Source organism: Dasypus novemcinctus, chromosome 2, assembly GCF_030445035.2.
Source record: "Dasypus novemcinctus isolate mDasNov1 chromosome 2, mDasNov1.1.hap2, whole genome shotgun sequence".
NCBI lineage: Eukaryota > Metazoa > Chordata > Mammalia > Cingulata > Dasypodidae > Dasypus > Dasypus novemcinctus.
Window position 1 is genome coordinate 67,042,621 of NC_080674.1, and position 21,578 is coordinate 67,064,198.

Genomic DNA, 21,578 nt, shown 5'->3' on the forward strand with positions numbered 1-21,578 from the left:
GGATTGTGTTTTGTATTTCAATCTCTTTAAATTTGTTAAGACTTGTCTTGTGACTCAACATATGGTCTATCTTAGAGAAGAATTCATAAGCAGTTGAAAAGAATGTATTATTATGCTGCTTTGGGGTGCAATGCTATATAAATGTCTATTAGGTCTAGTTCATTTATCATATTATTCAAGCTCTGTTTATTTATTTATCCTCTGTCCAGATGTTCTTCCTAATATTGAGAGTGGTATATTGAAGTCTCCAACTGTTTTTGTAGAGACATCTATTTCTCCCTTCAGCTTTACCAATGTGTGCCTCATGTATCTTGGGGCACTCAGGTTAGTTCCACAAATATTTAGTATAGTTATTTCATCTTGCTGAATTGCCCCTTTTATTAATATATAATGACCTTCTTCACCCCTTATAAGTTTTGCATTTAAAATCTATTTTATCCAATATTAGTATTGCTACTTCAGTTCTTTTTTGATTACTCTATGCGTGGAATATCTTTTACTAACTTTTCATTTTCAACCTGGTTGTGTCCTTACATCTGAGGTAAGTCTCCTGTAGACAACAGACAGCTGGCTTCTTTTTTAAAAATCCATTTCTCAGTCTATGTATTTTGATTTGGGAGTTTAAACCATTAACATTCATTTTTATTATTGTAAAGGCGTACTTATTTCACCCATTTTGACCTTTGGCTTTCTGTTGTCATATTGTACTACTGTCTATCTTTTTAGCCTTTAATTTACCTTTCTAATAATCTTCATTTCTACACTCTTCTTCAAGTCTGTTGTCCCTGTTTTTTTTCCTTCCAGGTCGCAGCACCCCCTTTAGTATCTCTTGTAATTCTGATCTTTCGGTAAAGTTCTATCAGGTTTTGTTTGTCTGTGTAGACTTTGAACTCACCCTCATTGTTGAAGGATATGTTTGCTACATACAGAATTCTTGGCTGGCAGTTTTTCTCTTTTAGTACCTTAAATACACCATACCTCTTTCTTCTCTCCTCAGTGGTTTCTAATGAGAGGTTAGCACTTAATCTAAAAGAGGTTCCCTTGTATGTGATGCATTGCTTCTCTCTTGCTGCTTCACAATCTTCTCTTTATCTCTGATATTTGTCATTCTGAATAGTAGGTATCTTAAGGTAAGTCTAGTCGTATTTATTCTGTTTGGGATGCACTGTCCTTAGATATTTATGTCTTTCATAAGGATTGGGAAGTTTTCACTTATTATTTTCTCAAGTATTCTTTCTCCCCTTTTCCATTTTCTTCTCCTCATGGGACACCAATAATGTGTATGTTTTGGCATTTTGTGTTGTCATTCAATTCCCTGAGAACCTGTTCCATTTTTTCCATTCTCTTCTCTTTTTGTTCTCCTTCTTTTCCAGTTCAGATATTCTCTTTGAAGTCACTAATTCTATTTTCGAGCCTTTCAAATCTGCTCTTATGTGCCTCTGTTTTTTCAAGTCTCATCCATCATGTCTTTCATTTCCATAAGATCTCTTACTTTTTTGCAGACTTCCAAAATGTTTTTTTTGTTCACCCAGTGTCTTCTTAATATCCTTTATCTCTTTAGTAATATTTTCTTTGAATTCTTTAAATTCGTTTAGGAGAACTGTGTGATTTTCATTGATTAATTCTCTTAAATCCTGTATCTCATCAGGATATTTGGTTTGTTACTTTGGCTGGGCCATCTCTTCCCGGTATGGTTTGTAATTTTTTGCTGATATCTAGGCATCTGAATATGTTGGTGAATTTACTCTGATGGCCAATTTCTTTCTCTTGACTATCGGTATTATTTTTTCAGTTTTTCTTTGATATTTGGTTCAACTTATCCTAAGTCTTGAAAATTTCCCAGCTACGTCATCAAAATTGTGCCAGAGACTCACTGATGGGGCACAGATTTCCTCCAGAAGTTAGACAACAAAAAGCCCATGTGCAGTTTTTGTCCATGCAATTTTGAGATCGGCCAGCAGGTGACACTTATTGGCACACCTTTCCACTAAGGTGTATCACTCTGTTTTCCCCAATGTTTTGGTCTGGCCAGAGCTGAGATTCAATGTGGGCTCAACTGGTCAAATTCACTGAATAAAAGCCCCCAACTCTCCTTCCCTTTTCCCTTGTAACACCTGACAGGGAGGAAGACATCTCCTTCCCTCTCAGTCAGCTGCAATGAACCTGGGATATTATAACTGCTTAATAACTTGGGGGGAAGGGGAGAAGAGCCCTTCCCAGCGGCTGGGAGGTTTAGTAACTCAGCTTGTTGTTCAGGTTCTTCCTCTCTGTCCATCACCCTCCTGGGAGCTGTAGCACTGTTCTGGTCTGCTGATCACCAAAGCAGATCCCCTGGGCAGCTCTTGGCTCTTTCTCTGTTGTTTTTGTGAGAAAGCTGAGCTTTCTACCTAATTCAATACCATCTTCCCACAATCCACTTCCTCTTCATTACTTTTTTTAAAAAGGGAAGCTCCCTTTATCATTATTATCCATCTCCTTGAGAGACAAGATAGTTCACATTCATTTTAATATTTAATCCCACCTATTGTGAGAATGTATTCTTTTTTTTTTTAGGAGGAAGTAGGGATTGAACCCAGGACCTCACACATGGGAAGCAAGCAATAAACCAATGAGATATATCCACTCCCCCAGTATATTACTTTTATTATTTTTAAATTTATTTATTTATTCCCCACCCCCACCCCCCGCTGTCTGCTTTCTGTGTCCATTTGCCATGTGTTCTTCTGTGTCTGCTTGTCTTCTTATTAGGTGGCTCTGAGAACCAATCCTGGGATCTTCCGGAGTGGAAGAGAGGCAATCATTCTCTTGTGCCACCTTAGCTCCCTGGTCTGCTACGTCTCTTATTATCTCTTCTGTGTGTCTCCTTTTGTTGCGTCATCTTGCTGCACCAGCTCTCCATGTGGGCCAACACTCCTGTGCAGGGCAGCACTCCTATGCCGGGCAGTGCTCTCCCCAGGCCAGCACTCCACATGTGCCCAGCTTGCCTACACGGGCCAGCTTGCCTTCACCAGGAGGCCCTGGCACTGAACCCTGGATCTCCTATCTGGTAGACGGGAGCCCAATTGCTTGAGCCACATCTGCTTCCCCTCCAGTATATTACTTTTAAAAGCTGCACCTTTTTCTATCATATGGATACAACACAAAAAATGTATTTAAGAAATTCCATCTTATTGAACAATTACATTGCTTCTAATTTTAAATAAATATTATAATGTGACTATGGAGTATTTCTGTACATTTGCCTATGTGTGTACATATTGAAACATATAATAAACATATAAAAATTTATCAACCTACCTGAAACCATTTCAAATATGTAGCTACATGAATAGCTGCTCTGAAACTTACCTTTTTTTTTTTAGTACTTTCATCAGGCAGAGGAAAATGGTCTTCTAGAAACTCACCCAAGGTCATCAAGAGTTTCTCCTTATACTCTCTTATATTAAGCATTTTTGTTTTTAGTTCATTAAAAATTCTAATAGATTAAAAAAATCAAGAGAAACATTTAGCAGATAAATATGCACATTTATAAAGTTGATAAAAAATTTTGTTCAAATTTCATTTGCTCAAACCAAATAAACAACTTTATGAAAGTAATATTATCTATTTAACATTGAGGGAAACTAAAAGTACAAACAAGTTAAGTCATTCATAAAGGGTCACGAACTAAGGACTGGCAAAAGTTAGCAGAAGACTCATGATTCCTATTAAAAATTTACCTTCTTTCCAACTATATATTATGCTACATAAAAAGAAAATATTTTCTCCTATTTTAAAAACCTAGAACATAAAATTATTACCGTGATTCAGAAAATGGTTCGATCTGAATTTTTAGTTCATTGTGTAGCACATTAAGAGATTCCAGTATCTGTTTTTGTTCATCCAACCAATGTTGCTCCCTTTAAACATGGAAAAATAAAACAACAACAATGAAATAAAAGATTAAATGCCAATTCAACACATATCAATGATTAATGGTATTTATAACAATTTACCTTTCCAAGTCTCCCTTTAATTTGTCATTCTTTGTCTGAATAGTAGACAGTACCATTTCAAGATCATGGGTCAATTTTTGGAACTAAAACAAAATAATTCAAATTAATTGTTGAGTACTTCATTCTATGAATAGCTGTAGGTCTGGATGACAGTGAAATTTACATATTGGAGTAGAACAGATACTTCAGTTCAGAAATCAATAGCAAAAAAGCCTAGTAGAAAGTTTGAAAGGGTAAGTATAAAGCAGGTACTAAATTTCTTTTAACATTTATGGTTTAATGTTAAAATACAAGAAGAGATTTTGAACAATATTTTAATTTCATTCTGAAAGCAAGCTAATGGTAAGATTTCAATAATCAGGAAGATTAGATCTCTTTTCTAAGGAGACTCTACAAAAACAGATGCAAATGAAAATCATTCATTCAATAAACCTTTATTGATTAGTTACTGACTATCAGGTATTGCTGAAAGGAGTGGGGACGCAACGGTAGCCTTATAACAGGTAACCTCTTTTTCTCTAGGGCTGATTTTGGAATGACCTGAATTGTTGCTGGATTCTACTGCCACATAGACAGTGCCCTGGAACAACCCTTGACTGACAAGCAAAAAGCTACTTTGTTTACAGATGGTCATTCCAAGGTAGATGGACAGTATCCCGTCTGGAAGGTTGCCCCCCTATGACTGACTGATGGAAAAACTGGTTGAAAAAGGGAAGAATAAATCAGATCAGTGGACTGTATTGAATGGTCTTTACCTGTAGTGATGGAAGAACTGAACAAAAATAAGAGCTCTGATGTTTGGGTGTATATAGATTCACAGGCAGTAGCCAATGGCCTGGCCATACGATCAGGCAAATGAGCAATGGAAAACGGGACTACTGAAGGGATGCTCATATGAGAAACAGCCCTATGGAAATCGCTGTGGAAACTGAAAAGGATTATTAAAGTAGGACCTATTTTTTTTTTTAAAGATTTATTTATTTCTCCCCCATCCTTCCCCCTCCCCGGTTGTCTGTTCTCTGTGTCTATTTGCTGCATCTTCTTCTTTGTCCTCTTCTGTTGTTGTCAGTGGCACGGGAATCTGTGTTTCTCTTTGTTGCATCATCTTGTTGTGTCAGCTCTCCGTGTGTGTGGTGCCATTCCCGGGCAGGCTGCACTTTCCGCTGGGCAGCTCTCCTTACAGGGTGCACTCCTTGCACGTGGGGATCCCCTACGCGGGGGACACCCCTGCGTGGCAGGGCACTCCTTGCGCGCATCAGCACTGCGCATGGGCCAGCTCCACACGGATCAAGGAGGCCCGGGGTTTGAACCGCGGACCTCCCGTGTGGTAGGCGGACACCCTAACCACTGGGCCAAGTCCACTTCCCTAAAGTAGGACCTACTGATGCCCATCAGAACAACTCCCTTCTAGGTTGGAAGTGATTGAAACCAGCAAATGGATTTCCTAGTGTTCTCACTTTAGGTGGCCCCCTGGGTTCATGGTATGATTGAACATGGGGGAACTGAAGCAATATAGAGATGGGGTGATCAACAATGAATTTCTTTTGTATCCTCTGAAGCAGAATGTGCCAAAAAGAAGTGTACTATCTGCTAGCAACCTCTGTTACTACTGGCTGCAGATAGCTCTGGGGCAGATTCCTGGAGAAGAAGCTCCCCAAGCCCCCTGCACATATAGCTGGCAGGTAGACTATATTAGAACACTACTAGTAGCCCCACGAGGCTACAAATGGATCCTGATAGGAATATATACTCACTCTGGACTAGGCTTTGTATACCTCATGATAGATGCAAGTTTCAAAACACTGTAAAAGGACTGGAGCAGAAGACACTATACCAATTTAACCCAGTTACATTTCTTCAGACCAAGGAACATACTTTACAGCCCACAGTGTCCAACAATGGACAAAGAGGTATCACATCAAAGGGACACATATCGAATTGCGTATCATTCTCAGAGAAGGGATGGAATGAGAAATTGAAACACCTGTTTTCTAAAATGGGAGTAGATACAGTTATTAAAGTCTGGTGTACATACCTCCATGAGTGTATGCTCATATTCAGCATAAGGGAGGCCAAGGGAGGGTTCCTACTCAATGTATTTCTCAGCTTTTCTGAGGGATCCAGGGAAGAGGAGGTAGGGGAGGATACTGGTATGACTATACAATTCTTCCATACATTGCCTCAACTTTCTTCTTTCCTAGCAGTTGAAGTCCTGAACCAGGCTTCAACTGTGACTACTAGAAGAAGATGGTACATAAACAAGAAACTAAAAATGCCTTTAAACCTTTGTGCCACAATTCTTACAGGTCTGATGGACTGAACTGTGCCTTTGCACCATCCAGCAAAAATGGAGTTGACAATAAATGCAGGTATATTGTCTAGTGGTTGAGATAACTGACTAATTTCATATTTATATAATCTTGACCTACATGAATGGAAAAGGAATGAGGAGGAGGCACTTGCTAGACTGGATCCAGGAATCTGGATCAGCACAATGGCTGAAGCAAATGTCCCTTCCAAAGGCATAAAAGCTGAGAAAAAATTAATGACAAAAAGAACTGTGGGAAGATGGCAGAGTAAGAAGCTCCAGGAATCAGTCCCACTCCAAACAACTATTGAATTGGCAGGAACTGTCTGAATCAACTATTTTGAAACTCCAGAGTCTAGCAGAACGCTGTGCCTCATCCAGGGTGGAGAAAGAGAAGAGGGTGGTAAATTGTGGTAAATACTGACAAGTTTTACCCTCCCTGCAATGGCTACCATATCCCAACCTACAGCATCACGGTAAGCTGTGGCGGGGACTGCAGTTTGGGCTCATGGCACAGTTTCCTGATGCCAGAATGGAACATAAATGTCTAATCCTCCAAACCGTAGGGAGCTGCACTATGATCGCCAATCACTGCTATTAGCTACTTCAGACTGCTGGGACCCAGGTCTGAGGGAAGCCACTGTTAGAACCCTCCTTCAGCAAAAGCAACAGAGGAACCTTCCTCCAGATAGAGGGAAACATTACCTGGTCAAGAGCTGAATCAAGAAAACACAGCTTCAAAAGCCATAGAAGAAATTCCTGGCACTTCATGTCCCTTCCCCCAGGCTCTCCACAATTCAAGCTTATGCTTCATTGTGGGTTCCTGGTCTTGTTCCACAGCATTTTACTGAATTAGAAAAGCTAACTATGAAATTTATTCAGAAGGGCAAGGGGCCCTGAATAGCCAAAGACAAATTAAAGAAGAAAAATTAAATTGGAGGAAACATACTAACTCATTTTAAAATATACTACAAAGTTACAGTGGTCAAACTGTATGGTACTGGCACAAGGATAGATATACTGACCAATGGAAAAGAACTGAGAGTTCTGATATAGATCCTCACATATACAGCCAACTGATATTCAACAAAGCCACCAAGCCCACTCAACTGGGAGAGAATGGCTTCTTCAACAAATGGTACTTGGAGAACTGAATATCCATATCCAAGAGAATGAGAGAAGAACACCATTTCACACCTTATACAAAAATTAACTCAAGGTGGATCACAGATCTAAGTATAAGAGCCAAGACCATAAAGATTTTGGAAGATAATGTTGAGAAGCATCTATAAGATCTTGTTGTAGGAAATGGTTTCACAAATTTTACATCCAAAGCACAAGCAATGAAAGAAAAAATTGATCAATGGGACCTCCTCAAAATTAAAAACTTTTGCACCTCAAAGGAGTTTGTGAAGAAAGTGAAAAGGCAGTTGACCCAATGGGAGAAAATATTTGGTAAACATTTATCTGATAGGGGTCTAATATCCAGCACATATAAAGAAATCCGACATCTTGAAAATAAAAGACAAACAACCCATTTAATAAATGGGCAAGTGATTTGACTTGATTTGAATAAACACTTCTCCAAAGAAATACAAATGGCTAAAAAGCATATGGAAAGATGCTCAACATCACTAGCTATTAGGGAAATGCAAATCGAAACTACAATGAGATTATCATCTTACACCCATTAGACTGATGCCTATTTTTTAAAAAACAGTTAAAAAACAAAGGACTACAAATGTTGGAGAGGATATGGAGGACAGTGAACCCTTATCCATTGCTGGTGGAATGCAGAATGGTGCAGCCATTGTGGAGGATGGTTCATGGTTTCTCAGTAAGCTAACTATAGAACTGCCATATGATCCAGCAATCCCATTGCTGCATATCTATTTAGAAGAATTGAAAGCAGGAACACGAACAGATATATCACACCAATGTTCATAGCAGCATTATTCACTATTGCTAATAGTGCCCATCAACAGATTAATGGATAAACAAACTCTGGTATATACATACAATGGAATAACACTCAGCTTTAAGAAGGAATACAGTATTAACACATGGGATAACATGGATGAATCTTGAAGACTTATGTTGAGTGAAGCAAGATGCACTGAAGGACAAATGTTACATGACGTCACTGATGAATTAAGCACACTGAGCAGACTCACAGAGCTAGAATCTGAAAGATAGGTTTATAAGGAGACAGGAAGGAGGTTGAGGGCTGTTGAGCTAATGCCCATATGAGCAAAATTTACATGACTTCTGTAACCTAAAGCTTCTTTGAAGATAAAATGAAAAAAAAATAAGATACTGGTGGAATATATGGAAGAAAATGTTACTGTACATACAAGGCAACAGATCTTAGTGATGAGACACAATGTCAAAAATATTTATTTCAATTTTTTGTATTTTGTTATTTTTAAAACTATCATTATTATTTCATCTTCTTATTAACTTTATTGGTTATTTTGGTGGGTGGCTAATTTTTTAAGAAGTTTTGGATCCAAGAAGGGTCACAGCTGTGGCAGGGGAGGATCATTGGTGCACTGTTGTCAGTAATGGAGGATGCATGGGAGGAGGTACACCTGGGACATACCACTAAGGCATATGAATGTGTTCAAGTATTCACAGGTCACTGTCACACTGGGTGGAGATCCACACAATAACTGAAAGAGGGAAACGGACTTTGGCCCAGTGGTTAGGGCATCCGTCTACCACATGGGAGGTCCCCGGTTCAAGCCCCGGGCCTCCTTGACCCGTGTGGAGCTGGCCCATGTGCAGTGCTGATGCGCGCAAGGAGTGCCGTGCCACACAGGGGTGTCCCCCGCGTAGGGGAGCCCCACGCGCAAGGAGTGCACCCATAAGAAGAGCCGCCCAGCGTGAAGGAGGGAGCAGCCTGCCGAGAAATGGTGCCACCCACACTTCCTGTGCCGCTGACGACAACAGAAGCGGACAAAGAAACAAGACGCAGCAAAAAGACACAGAAAACAGAAAACCAGGGGAGGGGAGGGGAATTAAATAAATAAATTAAATAAATCTTTAAAAAAAATTAAAAAAAAAATAACTGAAAGAATATTAAATTCCCATCCTGGGGAGCTCAGCCACATTCTCTAATGGGACAGCAAGAACCCGTCCAAGTACAGGGGCAGTGCCTGGTGAAGGAGAATGAACCACTGCAATGGGCCCTTGATCTTTTTTTTTTTTTTAAAGATTTATTTATTTATTTCTCTCCCCTTCTTCCCCCACTCTGGTTGTCTATTCTCTGTGTTTATTTGCTGCATCTTCTTTGTCCGCTTCTGTTGTTGTCAGCGGCACGGGAATCTGTGTTTCTTTCTGTTGCGTCATCTTGCTGCGTCAACTCTCCGCGTATGGGGCGCCATTCCTAGGCAGGTCGCACTTTCTTTTGCGCTGGGCGGCTCTCCTTACGGGGCGCACTCCTTGTGCGTAGGGCTCCCCTACGCAGGGACTCCTTGTGCACATCAGCACCGCGCGTGGGCCAGCTCCGCATGGGTCAAGGAGGCCCGGGATTTGAACCGCAGACCTCCCATGTGGTAGACAGATGCCCTAACCATTGGGCCAAGTCCGCCGCCGGGGCCCTTGATCTTGGTGACAGTACTTAAGAACCTTTTCTTTTGCAATTGAAACTTAGCCTAGTATTATATGTTACTTAAGAGTTACCTCCTGAATGCCTCCTTGTTACTCAAATGTGGCCTCTTTCTAAGCCAAACTCAGCATATAAATGTCCTGGTGTGACACATGACTCCTGGGGATGAGCTTCCCTGGCACTGAGGGATTATTACCAAGCATCAACTAGCAATGCACCTGAAAAAGACCTCAACCATAAAAGGGAAATGGTAAATACAAGTGAGTTTTTATGGCTAAGAGATTTCAAAGTAAGTCAGGGGGTCATTCCAGAGGTTATGCTTATGCACATCTCAGCAGGATCTCACTGATTGCCACAGTAAATACTGCCTCAAATAGCAGGGCTCCTGATGGCTCTAGAGACACCCAGACACTATGGGCAGGGCAGATAGCTCAGGAGTTCGATGCCCTGTCAGTGGGCCATACTTTAGAGTTTATGGTCCCCAGTGTGATAGAGTTGTACTCTTGTGGTTTCCCTACACATGGCTCTTCTGTCCCTTCAATTTTAACCTATAGTTAGTACTAGAGTTGATAGATGTATGTCAAAGAAACTTAAATCTTTGGGCTGTCCATGTGCCAGTTGGGCCCTGAATCTCAACAGTGCTGCAACACCTACTCTCTAGTTCTTTGGACTCACCCAGGACAACTATCAAGGAGATTGATAACATCCATCCCAAGGAACAGAGAGAGTCTGCAGCTGCAAGCAAGACAGTCCCATCCATCAGCCCCATGGGATCTAAGCCCCTTCTCAGTTAGAGGTGGAGTAGGCATCATCATTCTATAATTCTCAGGATTGGAGAATGAACGATGGACTATTATAGATTTACTATTATTCAACTATAGACTTATTGTTATTCTAGCAATGGAAGAACTTTTATCATTGATGTGGATGCAGTGACCACTGGAGGTTCCAAGGGGAGGGAGAGGGAAAAACAGATGTAATATGGGGGCATTATCAGGACACTGGAATTGTCCTGAATGATGTTACAATGATGGATACAGGCAATTACATTTGTCATAACTTTGAAATTGTGCAGGACAGTGTAAACTATAATGTAAATTGAAATTCATGCTTAGTAACAAGCTCAATTATGTGTTCATCAATTATAACAAATGCACCACACTAATGAGGGATGTTGTTAATGTTAGAAAGTGTGAAAGGGATAGGAAGAGGGGCATATGGGAATCCCCTGTATTTTTATGTAATCTAAAGTATTTAAAAAAAAATTTTTTTTAAGTATTAATAAAAAATATACTAACCACAAAAATAAAATTAAAAAACCCTACAACATAATAACAAAAAGAGAAACAACCCAATTTAAAAAAATGGGCCGGGAAATGGATGTGGCTAAAGCAGTTGGGATTCCTGTCTACTATACAGGAGGTCCAGGGTTTGATGCCCAGGGTCTCCTGGTGAAGGCAAGCTGGCTCGTGTGACGGGCTGGCCCACACGGAGTGCCGGCCAATGCGGGAGTGCCTACTCGCACAGGAGTGCCAGCCAATGTGGAGAGTTGGCACAGCAAGATGAAGCAACGAGATACAGAGAAGAGACAAATAAGAGACATAGCATAACAGGAAGCTGAGGTGGCACAAGAGAATGATAGCCTCTCTCCCACTCCGGAAGGTTCCAGGATCAGTTCCCAGAGCCACCTAATGAGGATACAAGCAGACACAGAAGAACACACAGCGAATGAACATAGAGAGCAGACAACAGGGGGGAAGGAAAGTCAGAAAAAAATACATAAATCTTTAAAAAAGAAAAAAAGGGCCAAAGACTTGAAAAGACTTTTCTCCGAAGAAGATATATAAATGGCCAAAAAGCACATAAAAATATGTTCAACATAATTAGCCATTAGGGCAATACAGATTAAAACCACAATGGGATAGCACTTCGTACCCACTAGAATGGCTACTATGAAAAGAAACAAAACAGAAAATTACAAGTGTTGGAGAGGATGTTGAAAATAGGAACTCTCATTTATTGTTGGTGGGAATGTAAAATGGTGCCATCACTGTGGAAGTCAGTTTGGAGGTACATACACAAAAGAATTAAAAGCGGGGACTTGAGCAGATATTTTTATGCTAATGTTTTCAGCAACATGTACAATTGCCAAAATATGGAAGCAACCCAAGTGTCTATCAACTGATAAGTGGATAAACAAAATGCAGTATATACATACACATAACAGAATATTATTCAGTCATAAAAAATAAATGAAGATCTGATACATCCGACAAGGATGAACCTTGAAGACTCATGTTGAGTGAAATAAGCCAGATGCAAAAGGACAAATACTGTATGATCTCACTAACCGAAATAATTTGAATAAGAAAATCCACAGAAACAGAAATTAGAATGTAGGTTACTAGAGCTAGGGTCAGGGTAGGGAATGATGAGTTAATCCTAATACAAACCATGGACTATAGTTAATAATACAATGATAAAATTGTTCTTTCATCAATTGCAACAAATGTAGCACGCTAATGGCTAGGTGTTAATAATTGGGTGGTATATGGGAACTCTGTATTTTATGTAAGATTTTTCCATAAACCTACAACTTCTCTAATAAAAAATAAATAAAAATCAATGACAAATGGAAATTAGGACAAACAGCAGAGTATAAAGGAATGAATAAATGGACTGTGCAATGAGTGAAATACAGTATTACATTGGTGCATCAAGCAATCTGAGGGAAAGTAAAATATTGTCTCTTGGATAATTATATCAGATGTCTGAGTGGGTGAAGCCATGTTTGCTTCCACCCCTGCTTTTAGAAACTGAGAGGGTCAAATGGAAGATCAAAACCTTTAGTGGCCTTGCCCTGGGAGATACTCTGGTCATAGGATGTGATATTGAATTAGACCAACTGTCAATGACTAAGTGGAAATCAAGTACTTTTGATTCATTTTTCAAGTTACATCTACTAGAAACAATATCATCTGGGACGAGATTTCTGGGAGCTACTTCCCACCAGGCCATCAGACCAGCAGTATACAACGTGTGGCAAACTGATAACTGCGTAACTATAAATCTTATAGTTACCTAAATGCTTAGAAAGTTCCCTGGACTAATGGACAATATAGCAGCTACATTTCTGACAAGCTGCAGTCATTCTGTTCACAAATATCTATTACCATTGTTTGGTAGGTGGAAAGCTATAAAACAAAAAAGGGAAAGACAATGCATCTTGGATGGGAATAAAGCAGTAGGCTTCACATGGTAGTCCTGAATGCCCCTGGAGAATGGACCAACCCTGAGAAGAGAGAAGCTATGGGAGGCCTTATGACATACTCAGACTAAATTACATCTTGGTGTGGCTACCACTTATCTAACTGTAGTATGGGGTACCCAAAACTTTTGGGTACAAAACACGTATCATAACTGCATTCAAGCCATTAGTCCACAATGCCAACATACACTGATTAGGGGAAACGAACTTGGCCCAGTGATTAGGGCGTCCGTCTACCACATGGGAGGCCCGCGGTTCAAACCCCTGGCCTCCTTGACAGGTGTGGAGCTGGCCCATGCGCAGTGCTGATGCGCATAAGGAGTGCCATGCCAAGCAGAAGTGTCCCCCCCGCCGGGGAGCCCCACACGCAAGGAGTGCACCCATAAGAGCCGCCCAGCGCGAAAGAGAGTGCAGCCTGCCCGGGAATGGCGCCGCCCACACTTCCTGTGCCGCTGACAACAACAGAAGCAGACAAAGAAACAAGAGGCAGCAAATGAACACAGAGAACAGACAACTGGGGGAGGGGGGGGTATTAAATAAATAAATAAATCTTTAAAAAAAAAAACAACATACACTGATTAAACATTGATCCACAGACAGAACAGTGTCATGTACAAGTTTTTGCTTGAATATATTTCAGTTTCTCTTGGGTATTATATTAGTTTCCAAGGGCTGCCTCACAAAGTACCTAATCTGGTAACCTAACATAAATTTATTCTCTCAGTTCTGGAGGACAGAAGTCTGAAATCGAGGTGTCAACAAAGCCATGTTCCCTCTTAAGACTCCACTGAAGAATACTCCCCTGCCTTTTCCTAACTTCTGGTGGTTCCTGGAAATCCTTGGTGTTCTTTGACTTGTAGCTGCATCACTCCAATCTCCGCCTCCTTCACATGGTATGGTATGTCACATGGTATGTCAGTGTGTATGTCTGTATGTCCTCTCTTCTTATAAGGATAACAATTACTGGATATAACCTACTATAGGTATATAGTTAGGAGTGAAATTGCAGGCTCACATAGAAACTAGAAGTTTTATCTTTTGAGCTACTTCCAGACTGTTTTCCACAGTGGCTGCATCATTTTACATTCACACCAGCAGTTTATGAGAGTTCCAATTTCTCTACATTCTCACCAATATTTTTCTGTGTTTTCTATTGTAAACATCCTAGTGGGTATGGCCCTTTTTAAAAAAAAAAATTGGTATTCTATTGTCTCATGGACTCGAATGTTTTTCTGATCCCTCTGAAGGTAAATATATTTAAATTTTCTTCTGTCCCCCAAATTGTCTCTAGTTCCTTAAGGTTCATCTTTGTTCAATTGTTCTAGTTTCCTGCTTTTCCATTCGGAGTTATTTCTCAAATGTGTGATGATCCTTTGCTGACAATTCATATTTAAAATTTGAAAGCTTACTAAAAATTCTTGGTTCATAAAGGGGGCTTTTTTGACCTGTGGCCACCCTATTTGTTCACTGTGGACCCCCAAATATTAGTACTTATGTATCTTTTCTCTTGTGCCACTTAGTTTCTCCAGAAATTATTTTATCCCTTGTCTGGAAATATATTCTACTAGACTGCAGGAACTCTGGAGACAGAACAGAGAAAGGAACTGGTAATTTTACCATTCAGTATGGAAAGGTTTATTTAATCTTTCTAAGTACCAACCTGGTGTGCCTGAGTCCAGAGCCTCACTAGTTTAACATCTCCACATAATGAACCCTTGATCTTCAGGTATGTGGCTATAAAGTTAGCTGCATGATTGGAACAAAGACAGTAACTTGGGAAAGTCTAGTTGTTCTATATTCTGATTGTAAAAGCAATCTCCTTGTTTTAGCTCTAAACCTGAACTCTGAATTTTACAATAATAGGTTCTTTTAAATCCCAAGACTTTCTTTAATTCCTTAGGGAGACAATCTTTTTTTTCGTCACTATTTCTGTCTCTAAACACACAGATAATGATCTATTTCCATGCTCCACAAACTTTTTTGGCTTTTGTTCTCTCTCATTCACTTTGAGTCTATGAACTTATATGCTAAAAAATGTCTTTATTGACATTTATATTATGTTTTAAGAGGAAGATATGTATGTGGGTGGCCATTTAGCAATGGTTAACCTTTTTGCCTTTAATTAGGAAGACAGTTTAACCAACCAAAATTATGTATGGAAATAAGGTTCCTACTGCTGGGGGAGTCACAGACACACTCAGTGACCATCAGTCAACACTAGCCTACCCTCTGCCTCCTTGTTTATTATTGCAGGTATTTCAGTCTATTTCTATTCCAAAGCTGAGGGCAGATGTTAGATCTAATAAAACAATCCGAACATACTTTGAACCCAGAAACCAGGAACAAGCAGTCCCAGATGCTCATCAGGAAGGAACTCTCAGTGACAGGGCCCCTCCCCTTGAGATGGATATACACTCAACACTCAAACAGCACAGATTTGTCTCTGTTCTCTGAAGCAAAATGGGCCAGTGGAACTGCCATCCACCCATTGTGACCTGAGCAGTTGGCTTCCCTGGGAGAGCAGTCACAATGGGATTTCATCCCTTACTCTTTTAGACCCTCTGTGCTATGTAAGTAATAAACATATCATATAGCAACTTATTCCAAATAAATATTAAACACTAACCTTAGCAATAGTTCCGATATAAAAATTAAGTTCAAAATTCAAATCTTTTGGGAAGTGGATATGGCTCAACAGATAGAGCATCTGCCTACCTGTACCTATAGAGGAGGTCCAAGGGTTCAATACCCAGAGCCTCCTGGCTCATGTGGTGAGCTGGCCCACTCTCAGTGCTGCTGCATGCAAGGAGTGCTGGTCCACACAGGGATGCCCCCATGTAAGGGTGCCCCCCGAGCAAGGAGTGGCCCCCCGCGCAAGGAGAGCTGCCCTGTGCAAAACCGCAGCCCACCCAGGAATTGTGCCACACACACAGAGACCTGATGCAGCAAGATGACACAACAAAAAGAGACACAGATCCCAGTGCCGCCTAATACAAGTGGAAACAGAAGAACACACAGTGAATGGACACAGAGAGCAGACAATGGGGGGGGAGTTTTTAAAAAAAAATTCATATCTTTTTAAATAAAATATTTTGCTCAATAAAACATAATTAAAATAGAAATAAAAAATTAGTATGGTTTTAAAGTAGTTTCATCCTATTTCTTATGTCATGAATTTACCAAAAATAGTTCTAGTTATAAATTATTTGGAATTAATACAAATTCATAAAATGACTTACCTGTTCTTTTCCAAATGTTACCAGAACATCTTGACTCAGTGGAATTACTAAAGAAATAAACCAAAATTATACATATGCTTAGTTAATTCTCAAAAATAAAAATGTCTGTGGTTTCCTAAGATAAACCTTTACTTTCATATTTATATATTACACAACTTACGGTATGCAGATTTTACAAAATTATTTTTATTTAATGCCTTTACATATAAAACCAACAACTATATTTAATTTTACATAAATGTAACCATATTTATATATTATGTTTTTACTGCTATTTATTTTTTTCTTCCTTTGTCTTCCCAATCTCAAAAGCAAAGTTAACAATCTACAGTGTCTCCTTCAAATATTTTTCTCTGTAGTTATATGATCTACACACACATTTGTATACATACTTACTAGGGTTACTTTTGTCATTGCTGGTTTAATAAGTATGCAATCACACTATTCTCATCTTGTTTTCACTCAACACAACCCATGGAAATCCTTTCTATCTGATATAACACAAATTCATAATTTAAATTACTGGATAATATTCCACAGTGATAATGTATTGAGCAATTTCCCCTACTGGACTGAGCATTAATTTTGTGTCTAGTTTTTAGCCAAAACAATTAGTGATGCAACCAATATTCTTTCATGTCTTTGTCTATTAGTACTTTCATTTCTATGGGATAGATTCCCAGAAATGGAATTTCATATTTATATTTTAATGTTTTTTTGGTTAGGCCAGTAAAAAGAATTTATTGGGAAATGGGAAAAAGAACAGAGCTTGCTGAGAAATGGGAAAGAAAGATGGAAATATGCACCAAGATTTGGTGTGGGCTCCTCTGGGCAGAGAAAGTGCTGTGTATTTTAATTTTAATAGAGAATGTCAGATTCCGTTCTAGAAATACTTCTATAATCAATGAATAAGATATAGCAAAAGCCATCATAATTATAAACTCTTCTAAAATTTTTGCCAGTCTGATGACTATAAATTGATTTCATTCTAAATTTTGAATAGCCAAATTGAAGAAGTATTCAATCCTTAAACTTAGAAAAGTTTTCTTTTCTAATGAAGTACTATTTGAAATTTCTCAAATGATAATGCGACTGAAAAATTTCCAAGCCATCTGCTATTTGAGAGAGTCTTCTAAGAAAAAGGAGCTTCCTACATGTGCTTATAGGCATTATAATTATATCTCAGGTTATAGAGGTTATAGGCACCTCTTGGATGGTTACTAAATCATTTCAGCGAATACAATGCACAAGTTCTAAGAATATAAAGATTTTAAAATTCCTTCTAGCATGAAAGCCTCTGGGACTGGCAACTCTAAGCTAGATGGGACTGCCAACAGGGCAGCCTATGTATTCACTGATACTAAGACAAGATACGTCTGTAAGGGACGATTCTAAGAGAAATACATATTAAAATGTTCCTGAAATATAATTTTTTTATCAATCAGATTTGTAAAAATCCAAAAATTGGCAATATATTCCACAGGACTGGTTGTGGGAAAACAGGTATTCTTATACAATGTTAGTGAAAATGAATAACTGTACAACTACCATAGAGGAACTTTTGGCAGTATCTAGTAATAGTACATGTGCATTTACCCTTTGGCACACCAAAAACACTTCTAGGAATCAATCCTCAAAATATTCTGGTAATAACTGAAATAACGTAATCAAAGTTGCACATAGCATTAAGGTTGCTAATCAGCTGACCTGGAAATAAGGAGATTATACTGGATTATCGAAATGGACCCAAAGTAATCATAGGGGTCCTTATTAAGTGGGAGAGAGAGGAAGAAGAATCAGTGTCAGATTGATGTGATATAAGAAAGATTCCCTGGCCATTGCTGAATTTAAAGATGGAAAGGGGCCATAAGACAAGGAATGTGAGCAGACTTTAGAAGCTGGAGAAGGCAAGAAAATGTTCTCCCCTCAAGCCTCCAGAAAGGAAAGTAACTCTGCCTAGATCTTGATATTAGCCCAGTGAGACCCATTTCAAAACTCTCACCTTAGTACTGTTTTAAGCCACAGTTTATGGTAATTAGTTACAGTAGCAATAGGAAACTAATACACACAATAACCACTCTACCACCCATACCTGTCAGCAAAGGTAATATGAGGAGCCTAGATTTTCACCTCATTGAACTTTAAAGAGGCATCTCCCCCTCCCCCACCACCAGGGCGGTATCAGAAAAGACTGAGTGAGGGAAGTGGGACCTACATCCCAGCCAAGCAGCATCAAGCCTCCCTCTCCCCCATGGGGAAAGTGATGGCTATATAAGGATGCTAGACTCCCAACCCTACCCAATAGCAATGTGGCATGATTCTCTTTCGCCGCAAGGGTCAAAGGAGGCTGAGTGGTATGCTGAAACTTTTATTACCATTCAGTGGTAAAGAGGCCTCCTCCCCTCACCTATTGTCAGCAGAGGCTAAGTGGGGAGTAGTAACAAAATGTCCCTCCACCTCCCAGCCAGGGTGATGTCAGTAGAGTCCTACTAAAGAGTCTGAAATTCTATCTCTGCCCACCAGTAATAAGGCATGCCTCACTGTTCACTTTTACATTCCAGGTTGTCGAAGGAGATTGACTAAGGAATCTGAAGTTTCACTACCACCTGGCAATAATGAGTCCGTGCTCCCTTCCCTCACCAGCACAATGTCAGAAGGGATCTATTAAAACAGAAGATTGAAATAAGATTCAGAATCTCATAGTATAATACCTAAAATACCCATAAGATAATAAAAAATTACATATTATACCCAAAACTGGGAAAATCTAAATTTGACTGAGAAAAGGACAGTAACATCAAAATGACATATAAGTTGGAAATAATCTGACAAAGATTTTAAAGTAGCCATCATGAAAGTATTTCAATGAGCAATTTTAAACATGTGGGAAAAAAAATACAAATGCTAAGCAAAGAAACAGAAGATATAAAGAATCAAATGGAGGGAAGCGGACTTGGCCCAGTGGTTAAGGCATCCGTCTACCACATGGGAGGTCCACGGTTCAAACCCTGGGCCTCCTTGACCCATGTGGAGCTGGCCCACGTGCAGTGCTGATGCACGCCAAGGAGTGCCGTGGCATGCAGGGGTGTCCCCGTGGAGGGGAGCCCCACGCGCAAGGAGTGTGCCCCATAAGGACAGCCGCCCAGTGCGAAAGAAACTGCAGCCTTCCCAGGAATGGCACCACACACACAGAGAACTGACACAGCAAACTGATGCAACAAAAGAAACACAGATTCCCGTGCCGCTGACAACAACAGATGCAGACAAAGAAGAACACACAGCAAATAGACACACAGAACAGACAACTGGGGTGGGGGGGGAGGGGAGGGAAATTTAAAAATAAAATTTAAAAAAAAAAGAATCAAATGGAAATTTTAGAACTGAAAAGTACAATAACTGAAATTTTTAAAAAACTGAATGGATGGGCTCAACAACAAGATGGAGAGGACAGAAGAAAGAATTCGTGAAATTGAAGACACAGAGTAGAAATTATCCAATCTGACAACAGAGAAAATAGACGGAAAAAAATTCAGGGATTTGTGTGACTATAATAAATGGTCTAACCTTTGTTATTGGAATCCTACAAGAGGATAAAGAGGATGGAGCTGAAAAAGTACTCAAATAATGGCTAAATTTCCCCAAATTTGGCAAAATACATAAAACTATAGATTTAAGAATCTGAGTGAACCCCAAATAAATTCATGTCAAGTTATATCATAATCAAACTTTTGAAAACTAAAGACAAAGATAAAATCTTGAAATCAGCCAAAGAAAAACAATGTCTTCTCTATAGGGGAAAACAAAAAGAATTACAACATATTTTTGATCAGATACCAGGGAGTCAGAAGGAACTCTGAATATTCACTGAAAATATCTCTCAGGAATGGAGAAATTAAGACAATCTCAGACAAAGAAAATCTAAGAGATTTTGTCTCCAGCAGCCCGACTCTAAAAGAATGCCTAAAAGAACATCTTGAAACAAAAAGGAAACGATAAAAGAAGGAATCCTGGAACATCAAGAAGTTATAAAGAACAAAAGAAACAAAAACATGAAATCAAGCTGCCATGACTTCTATAAGTCACAAAGAAATGCATTCTGCCAACAACTTGAGGGAGCTTGGATATAGATTCCTCCCAAGTCAAGCCTTTGATGAGAGCTGAGTCCTGACTTACACCTTGATTATGCCTTGAGATCCCTAAGCAGAGGATCCAGCTAAGCTGTGCCTAGACTCATGACCTACAGAAACTGATAATAAGTGTATGTCATTTTAAGCTACTCAAAAAAGCCCAAAACAAAATGGGAAAAATGTTGATACCTGTTGAAGGAGGTGTTTGGATCCACTGGATTCATTACAGTATTCTCTTAACTTTCGTTTCTATAATTTAAAAAATATATATCCAGTCAAGGGGGAAAAAGCCTATTTTAATAATCTCTTGGATTGGCAGTGAAGGTCTGAAGTAAATCTGAGGAACTGTGGCTCAATATTTAGTATCTTGATATATGTGAAATATGATAAAAGATGACTCTAAGAGGACTCTTAAAATTTTGGCTGACAGGGTAAAGGGTCAAGGAATAGACCAATCAGTTCATGAGACTGAGGAATTGGGAGAACATTTTGGAAAACATGTATAGCAGCTAGAGTGATGTGTGATATTGCAGGGAAGTCTGGTTTATATAGAGAGATTTGGAAGTCATTAATATAGATATAAAAATAGAAGCAGAAAATAAGTGTATCTATTTATACATATATACAATATATGAAATACATGTGTATAAATATATAAAAATACATATAAAATATGAAGCATGTAGGATGAGAATCAAAGAGAACTGAGCACAGTCCTCCAGAAAATACCAACACTTTAATACTCTGGTTTCTTTTCAGATCATATAAATCTTTTACCTTTTACCAAAGAACACCAACAATTAACAGGTAGATATGAGCAACCTTTGAAATGTTCAAAAATAAGTAAAGCATTAAGTCTGCAATACAGCTTAATGCAAATTAAAATCACAATTGTATACCACTATTTGACCCCAGAATTGCTAAATTAAAAAGAATAAAAATGCAAATGGTAGCAAGGATGTGAAACAATGGTGGCTATTGGAATGAATATGGTAATTAAAACAAGTACATGGGAAGCAGATGTGGCTCAA

General features: G+C 39.2%; 1 protein-coding gene across 4 annotated transcripts in view; it reads right to left on the bottom strand.

The window, feature by feature from the left end:
• Positions 1–21,578, bottom strand: part of CENPK (centromere protein K) — a 64,023-nt gene that overhangs the window by 15,691 nt on the left and 26,754 nt on the right. For all 4 annotated transcript variants that reach the window (XM_004465575.4, XM_004465574.4, XM_012527933.4 and 1 more), the window contains exons 5-8: positions 16,421–16,467; positions 3,996–4,078; positions 3,801–3,899; positions 3,349–3,475 (exon numbers count right to left, since the gene is read on the bottom strand). In XM_004465575.4, the coding sequence (XP_004465632.1) occupies positions 3,349–3,475; positions 3,801–3,899; positions 3,996–4,078; positions 16,421–16,467 (356 nt within the window). The remainder of the gene's footprint in view (positions 1–3,348; positions 3,476–3,800; positions 3,900–3,995; positions 4,079–16,420; positions 16,468–21,578) is intronic.